Consider the following 8,735-nt stretch of genomic DNA (forward strand, 5'->3'; position numbering starts at 1 on the left):
TGCCTACGCAGCAGCAACAGATCATTGTTGTATGAAGTGACAGCGCAGCGTCACCATTTCACAGCGGGTGGTGAGGCCGTCCCCGGTGCTACAGACCTTGGGCAGTGGCTCGTACGTGATTCACATTTGATTTTTGAGTGAGATTGCGCGAGTTAAATGCGTGTCGTCAACCCTCCTCCACCCGACGAAGCCAATTGATAAAGTTGTCACGTGGACACACTTGCCAATGTGTTACTGCTTCAGCACACCGGTGTGTTGGGAGAGCAATCCGCACACATTTAACAATTGAGTACGACGTGACACTGCTAGTTAAAACCAGCATCACCAGGCAGCTGCCAGAAACAAAAAAGCAAATATGAATCGTGACGTTGGTCTGCATTGTTTACTTGCAAACACGAGCGGCCACTATTGCAAACCTCTTCTCGAGTCTTTGATGCTAAACACCCCATAATATGAGGTTTTGAATGGTATTGTTTATTTTTTGTTCACCCATTTCCCTTCTTCTGTAGTTGGATCAGCACCACGTGGCCTGTAACCACAAGACGTGGTCACCGCAGGTTTATTTATTTATTTATTATTAGTACTACTACGCTTGTTTACCCAGAACAGCATCACTAAGTCTGAGTGGTCGCTGATCGGCTGTGTGTTTCCCAATCAAGTCGTTTTGTTTCCAATGTGGGCCGTGATGCCGGCACACAATGGCCGGCCTACTCTTCTTCACGTGACGTCACAGGAGGGATCTTTATCATCCACTCTGAGCGAAGCAGACGGCACGTGGTGTTGTTACGGTCGATTCACGCCCGTGTGGTACTAACAAGGGCGGCTGACTGGATTCCAACCTTGAACTTCTGCAACAACCGGCGAATGGGGTGGGGGGGTAGAGGAGGTGGAGGGGTGAAGGTTGGGTGGACAAGGTGCAGGGTACTCACGGTGTAGGTAACGCTACGCTCCAGGGTCACGTGGTCTCCCACGGAACTGAATCGCATCATCGCGTGGGGAACGGTCGACTAACATCCGGGAAGCAGGACGACTCTCATCCGGGAAACTGGTCGACTAACATCTGCTCACGAGTCTTATCGCCATTCGGAGAGCTGCGGTGTCATCGGCATCCGGGCAAATGGTAAACTAGGGTACAACTTAAGTAATTGGTGAACTAGCATCTACGTAATTGGTTCCCGAGCAAATGGTAAATTGGCCAACTCATATCCAGGTATTTGGTCGACTCACTTCAAGGCAGGCACTTGATCAGCATCTATTCAGGTGATCGACTATCATCCAAAGTTGACTAGCATCCAGATAATTGGATGACTACTATCCAGGTAACTAGGTTGAACAACATTCAGGTAACTGGTCGACTGCTATCCAAGTATATGGTTGACTAACATTTGGGCTTCTGGCCGATTAACATCCAGGCGGCCACTTGACCAGTATCTGGGTAACTCTTTGGCTACCACCCGAGTACTACAGCAGGTGGTCCAACTAGCGTCCGGCAAAGCTGGTCACGGAACATCCTGGTGGTAGCAGATGAACTAACATCCAGGTGCAGCAGGGTTTGTTGACATCTCAGTGGGAGTAGCCGGTTGGATTTAAGTCCGTGGGTTTCGGTTGCCTCTGCGAGCCGACGTTTGCCTCGTCTGGAGATGTGCTTTGAAGTTTTGCCAGGGGGGATGTCCACCCTCAACAGTCACAGCGAGGTCCCTGTTGAGACACAGCAACACCATACCGTCTTTATACGTCATCAGCCATAACATGATCAGCCGTGATTTATCCACTGCAGGATGAAGGCCTCCTTCCCCACGCCGGCGCCACATTTTGACGGTGTCGCGACCGCGAGTCAATCGACCTCGCACGTGCACACGATCCCATCTCGTAGCTCCATCTCCGCGTTGGATAGACCCTCTGGCGTGTTCCCTACCGTGGAAAATACTGGAGTGTGCACACTAAGTTTCTCGGACCATACCTATCCATACAGTCTGTAAGAAAGAATGCAGTCTATCCTTAACCGCAGAGTCTAAACCTAAGCCGTACGTGTACGTACAGCCCTTTTCGTCACTCCACTGCTGGATGAGGGCCTCCGCAGGCTGTGTGGGTTACGACCGTTTAGTTGAACATACGCTGGTCAGCGCGGGTTGCTTTGACGTGGGAGCATAGAACCACAGTACAACAATGGACTGCCCTTTGCTGCCCACAACATAGTCCCAGCAGCAGGATGGTTGTCCATCCGAGCGATGTCCAGCCTCAATCCTGCATAGCTTCCGAAATCTGATGAGATGTGGTGCATTCTGGGGGTGTTTGGTCGCAGGCTTAGTCGTACTGTTTGTGCTAAACAATAACAGTCTATATGCCTGGCAGTAGCGCATTGCGCCTTGAACTCTGGCCACTGGAGTTCGAATCCAGACCACGGCTAACAGCAGTGGCAAGTGATATCTGAACCACCCCCTCCCGCATCTTTCCTCGGCCACCCCGAAACCAACCCGTACTGACGATCGTGGTGAAGTATGGTCAAACAACCCCCATGACAGATACAGCGTGGGGAGGGCTTCATCAAGCAGTGGATTTACACACGGCTCCATATTATTAATTATTATTACTTATCATAACCATAGTTTTCACCTAAATTTCACAGTCTATGTCTTATACCTCGACTGTCCTAAATAAAACAACATGGCAGGAGGGGGCAACGTGATGAAGCGTCCCCCCCACCACACACCTCCACCCACCCACCCACTCCCCTCCACCCTCCCCCACCCCGTCCCCCTCCACCCCCTCTCCTCCACCCACTCCCCTCCACCCGCCCCCCTGTCAACACGCAGTTTTTTGTGAGAGGGCATCGAAATTATGTGAAATCCCATCATGGAAAGGAACATCGGTGTTAGCGACGACTGTCATGACGAGGGTGGTGTTTTGCCATCGATCAAATAACGTGAGCCTTATATCGTCAGATACTATAACCTACCAGGCTTGAGCCTGGTAGGTTATAGTATTAGGGCTTGCCAGGTGCTGTAGGTTTGGGCTGTGGTGAGGTGTGGCCAGGAGATGGCCGTGCTGAGTATACATATATACACACGTGGTGGGTTTTCTCCGGGTTATCCAGTTTCCTTCCACATGAAGCCAAACACTCAGAGATGAAATTGGCCCATAGGCGACGTTTGCGGGGTGGGGGGGGGGGGCACGGTGGGGGGGGGACAATGTCCCCCCCTCCACAAACTGGACACCTTTATACAGTACACTTATTTTCGGTAGTTTACAATAAAGATGAAAAAATAAATCAAATATATGCAGCCGCGATTCCTAATGTGAGGGACAAAGCGAACCCATGCCCCCCCGCCGTCCCCCAAATAGAGAAGTCAAACTCCCCCTTATGAATCGGGCCAAACATCTCGATCTGGCAAGAGCCTCCTGACAGAAAGTCTTGAGAATCAGCGAGGCTTTGCCGTCTAAATAATTGGCGTTATTAGAATGTGTTTTTAGAACATCATTATTCTCCTACATAAATGTTTTGGCCCGCAACACGCTCGTTTTAGGCCATGCCCTTTCTCCATGCAAAGGTGAAGAAATATTTGGCAAAGCAAAACAAATATTCACGTTTTGGCCGACGTGAATTTGAGGTCAGTATTTTCCATCTGGCGACTGTGGCACACGGGTGTGGGCCTGGAAAGGTTTACGCGCATTAGAATTCATCTGCAAACCACGACCACGAGAATAGGTTTTCCATTTTTTCCGGCAACAAAACTGGTGTTACGATGTTAAAACACCAAACTGAAACCTTTTACAAGGAATCATGTCTGCAAGGGGAAAACCTATTCTCATATTTTGGTACTGGCAAAGGAGGTCCCATGATGAACCACAACCAGTTTACACAATTGTTCATCGTGGCGTTTCCATGCTCTTAAGAGTCACCAGTGAGCCACAGTCACTTTACACCAAGTCTGTAATGGGGCAGGATCGGTTTCACGTTTCCTAGCGCTGACCAGCGAATCAACAACCGACATTGATCAATTGCAGAACAAAGCGGTTTGGTTTTATTTCCTCTCTTTATCGCTCATCAGCAACCGACAGCCGATTAGAATGCAGTCGTGTAACAACACAGCGAAGAAGCATGAACCAGTTTGGCGCCTCTTAGCGCTCATCAGTGAGTTATTGCCGTTCACGTTGTGTAACCACACAACTGACGGGACGGACAGCGACTGGTTTCATTGCTCCGAGTGCTCATCAGCGAGACAAAACTCCACTTACACAATTCAAGTCTCTAAAAATGTGTTTTCTACGGCAATGACCAAAGATATTAATATATATCATTAATGAATTTGGGTGGAGCGGTGTCGTTGTGGTTAATGTACTGCGCTATTCATCCCAATGAGCGGCTGTTGATTCCAGGTCACGACTAACATCAGTGGCGAGTGCTATCTGACCCGGCCATGCCCCCCCCACCACCCCCACTTTTTTTATTGGCGTTGGGAGACCTTCCTTCATCCAGCAGTAGATGGCCAAGGGGCTGTAACAGTATTAATACTGCTTTTAGTAAGTTGATCTGAGCGAACGTGCTATATACACGTGCTATGTTCAGGAAATGCAACTAGCCAAACAGTCCGTAAGAATAAAGGCTTTTGGCAAATGCAAATTTTTGTGTACTGCATTGCAGTATTACCATTTGTCCACTGCTGGATGAAGCCCCCCCCACCCCACCCTCCAAGCCATCGCCCTATCCCTGAAGGTTACACGATGCAATAATCCACCTCGCCCCTGCACACGAGTGGACGTCGTCGCTCCAACTCGGCGCTGCACGGCCTCTCGGGCGTGATGACGAGCCCACCGCGTGCTTCACTCCGTCATTCGTCTCGACCACTGTCCATCTACCAAACCCCTTCTAATGATGTCCTTCCTGAGCCAACTCTTCCTAACGGTCTATCCAACGTGTGCATGTTCTCCGATCTTCCGTCTGTTTCCCTCTTTATGTCTTTCAGTGTCATTCAAAGCGCGCACCTTTCCATGTTTTCGGCCCGTATGTTGCATTATACTCGTATTTACAAAAGTATAATTCAGTACACGTGCATTGTGTGTTCTGTTGTGCAATGCCCAACGTCTAGGCTTCACCAACCGCACTGGACTGACCAACATGGTCAATGTGTGGTCAGTGTTATGGCATGCGACCAACACGGCGTGGGAAGACGTTCATCCGTCAAGGCATTGATAAAAAAAAATGTGTGTACGTGTAGAGTTGCACATTCATGTACGTGTCTGACACGTGCAGTATGAAAAACAACTTAAGTCAGAAAAGTTGTCATTTTGTTTCTCAGTAATGTCGGAAGTCCCATATTTCTCATGCCAACCGTCTACATTCTGCACATGCAACGAAAAGACCAACGGAGTAAATACTGGTGCAGCATTGACATCAGACGTTGCTAAAGTTTGCATATTCCAGTGTACCAACTTAAACGCCGCATTGCAATTTAAAATGGCAGTGTCTCTCTCTCTCGGAGGAGGAAGCAGGCCAGAGAAGGACGCCCACCGCGGAGACGTAAGCAATGAGTTCACGCCACTAGGCAGGGAGGGAGATTGTGAAAGATGGCGTCGGATTGGGGTGGCCTTCATCCAGCAGTGGATAGGTCACGGCCGCTGATTATGATGACACTCCTCGAAAAAATGGGAACCCGCGCGGCTCTCGTGCGCTCTGCTCGTGGCACTGCAATGGAAACTCCACATTCCCGTGACGGTGACCAGCTTATCCGTGGCACAGCCACTTGCCCACACAGGAGACCTGCATGCAGGCGTCCTTTGATGTAGAACACGTGCGCGCCTCTTCGAGGCCGAACGTCTCATTTCCAAGGGAGGAGACGCGCGTACGCGGAAAAAGGTGATCCATTTATAGACGCCTCCCCCCCTGAGTTATAATCTCATAATCCTCTTACTTTCTTATCAACAGGCTGATTGGATATTGTGAAAGCGATGCCTCCATATATATGTCAGAGGAGAGCGGTAATACATTGAATGCGTGCATTGATATTGGTAGGAGCCTTGCACACTCTTTGGCATGCCAATGTACTCGTCTCGATAATTTTGCCATTTTTATTTAATTGGGTAATCCATACACGGACCACCCTACATTTATAAAGGCTTTCGAAGCGTGTGCAAGGCCGCTGCGCCTCGATGGCGAGATGCTATCTCTCTCGCCTGGTATGCAAGAGGTCATGGGTTCGACCCTGACGAAGCCTGTATATTTTGAGTTCGCGTGTTCTCTCTCCCCGTGGTGGTGGTGATGGTGGTGGTGATGATGGTGGTGGTGGTGCTGGCGTGGGTCATTCTCTGGGTCCTCCGGGTTCTATTCCCCCTCCACATTTAGAAACATTCTTTGAGATTGTTTGGCCGAGACTATGAATTCCCACATGTGACGACGAGCCACTTGGACGAGCTATCTTCAAGTGTGCCCAGGTCGCCTCTAAAACAAAAAGAGCCAATAGCTCAGTGGACTCTACCTGGTAAATAAAATAGTTCCGATTTTAAATCGTGACTTAAAGCTTTCGTGACTGCAGGAGTTCATATTCTTTGGGTCTTTACCGAAAGACCCAAAGAATATAGTTTCGATTTTAGTTGACCGCGGTATCATTTTCACCAAAGTTCTGAGCGCGCCACAATCCCAGGTATGTCCCCCCCACCGCCCCCCCCCCACATGAGATGTGAATCGCTCCGGCTCTCACGTGGTTATATAAACATCTCTATCTGTGTCTGTATCTATTTGTCTATCTCGTGTGTGTGTGTGGGAGAGCGTATCTCCTGGGGGGAGCGGTAGTGTCGTGGTTTGCGCGCTGCGCTACGAACCCGGCCACCCGAGTTCGATTCCCACTCACGGGCAACACCAATTACGATTATCTGAACGGGTCCTGGGCCTCCCCGAGGTCGACTCAGCCTCAAATGAGTACCTGGTGCGGTGTGTACAAACATCGCCACTGGGGAGACAAAGGCGGCCGGGCGTGGTGCTGGCGACTCACGCCCTCATATGGCGTGCGAGCCTTCATAGGTGCTCGCTAACAGCACTTGCCCCAACAGTCTGTTAATGCTATACGGGGGATCTTTGTCTTCGTTTGTACCTCCTGTGTGTGGCATCGTGAATGGAGGCACACAACCACGCACCTTGCATGTCGAGTCGGCTCCGTCTCCTCCCCGGGTTGTCGAGGTCTCCAACAGCTCCTTCGTAGTTCCACCAGCTTATCAGCGCCGCCTCAATGCGTCCAAAGGTTCGTCGACGGATGTACGAGCTCCTCAATTGATCCCCGATGGGTGTACACAGGCTACTTAATGAGTGCAAGTTGCTTCTCAAGCGGTTCAAGGCTTCCCCAATAAGTCCAGAGGTTTTCTCAAAATGGTTCACGACTTCTTCACTGAGCTCCTCCAAGGAGTATGATCTCCAATGGCTCAGTTTCAGTTCCTCTAAAAGGGCATTCGCGTTTGAGGCTCCAGCAGGTCCTCCAGGGGTCCGATCTCAGGTCCTCCTGTAGCAGGTTCTGCAGTGACAAGCCGCTCCCACTGACTGAGGTCTAAGATGCCTTCGGGTCTCGCTGAGGTTCCCCAGATCTCCCTGGTCGTCTCGAGAACAGGATCTCGACTGGAGTCTTCAAGTGTCTCTATAAGAGCCGAGCCCACATAACCTGCCAGGATATCACAGCGACCAGCCCCCCCCCTCCGTCCTTGGACAGAGGCAATGAGGTCGTGTCGCACTCTTTGCGCGAGTCCCGGTCGCGACCTGGCCAGGCGAGGGTAAGTTCCACTCCCGAGGTATGGCTCGTGGCGCTGGATCAAACGTCGATGCAGATTTCTTCTAAACGGTCCGAGAAAGGTGGCGGCTGGTCCTGGACGCCCCTAGAAAGCTTCTCTGGGTCGTGGCTGGGTCCGCGTCGTCGGTCCGGGTCCTCCTAGAATCGCGGCGTCTCCCCCCGCGTCTCTCCACGCGCGTTTCCGTTCCTCGGCTCTGGGGCCGCGGAGTCGCGCGGGATGGAGGCGGGGCCCGGGGCGGAGAGACGCGTGTGTGTGTGTGTGCATGTGTGTGTACGCGTGTGTGTGCGTGTGTATGTGTGTGCGTGCACGCGCGCGTGTGTGTGTGTGTGTGCACTTGTGTGTGTGTGCACGCCGTGTGTGTGTGTGTGCACGCGTGTGTGCATGTGTGATGTGTATGTGCATGTGTGTGTGCGTGCACGCGCGCGTGTGTGTGTGTGCACTTGTGTGTGTGTGCACGCGTGTGTGTGTGTGCACGCGTGTGTGCAGGTGTGATGTGTGTGTGTGCACGCGTGTGTGTGCACTTGTGTGTGTGTGCACGCGTGTGTGTGTGTGCACGCGTGTGTGTGTGTGCATGTGTGATGTGTGTGTGTGTGTGCATGTGTGTGTGCGTGCAAGCGCGCGTGTGTGTGTGCACTTGTGTGTGTGTGCACGCGTGTGTGTGTGTGCACGCGTGTATGCATGTGTGATGTGTGTGTGTGCACGCGCGTGTGTGTGTGTGCACTTGTGTGTGTGTGTGCACGTGTGTGTGTGTGTGCACGCGTGTGTGCATGTGTGTGTGTGCACGCGTGTGTGTTCACGTGTGTGTGTGTGCGTGTGCACGCGCGTGTGTGTGTGCACGTGTGTGTGTGTGTGTACACGCGTCTGTGTGTACATGCGCGTGTGTGTGTGTACGTGTACATACACGAGTACACGTGAGTGTGTGTGTGCACGTGTGTGAAGGCGCGTGTGTGTATGTGCACGTGAGT

At 51.4% G+C, this 8,735-nt stretch overlaps 1 protein-coding gene across 2 annotated transcripts in view; it reads right to left on the minus strand.

Annotated features, from left to right (window-relative positions):
- Nucleotides 1-7,995, minus strand: part of LOC144718822 (rho GTPase-activating protein 6-like) — a 51,380-nt gene extending 43,385 nt beyond the window's left edge. The window contains exons 1-2 of one of the 2 annotated variants that reach the window (XM_078594376.1): nt 7,129-7,995; nt 930-1,698 (exon numbers count right to left, since the gene is read on the minus strand). In XM_078594376.1, coding sequence (XP_078450502.1) covers nt 930-989 — 60 coding nt within the window. In that variant the 5' untranslated portion in view covers nt 990-1,698; nt 7,129-7,995. The remainder of the gene's footprint in view (nt 1-929; nt 1,699-7,128) is intronic. The other variant, XM_078594377.1, reaches the window with a different exon arrangement.
- Between the last annotated feature and the right edge of the window lie 740 nt (nt 7,996-8,735).

Source organism: Lampetra planeri, chromosome 5 (genome assembly GCF_965212315.1).
Source record: "Lampetra planeri chromosome 5, kcLamPlan1.2.h2, whole genome shotgun sequence".
NCBI lineage: Eukaryota > Metazoa > Chordata > Hyperoartia > Petromyzontiformes > Petromyzontidae > Lampetra > Lampetra planeri.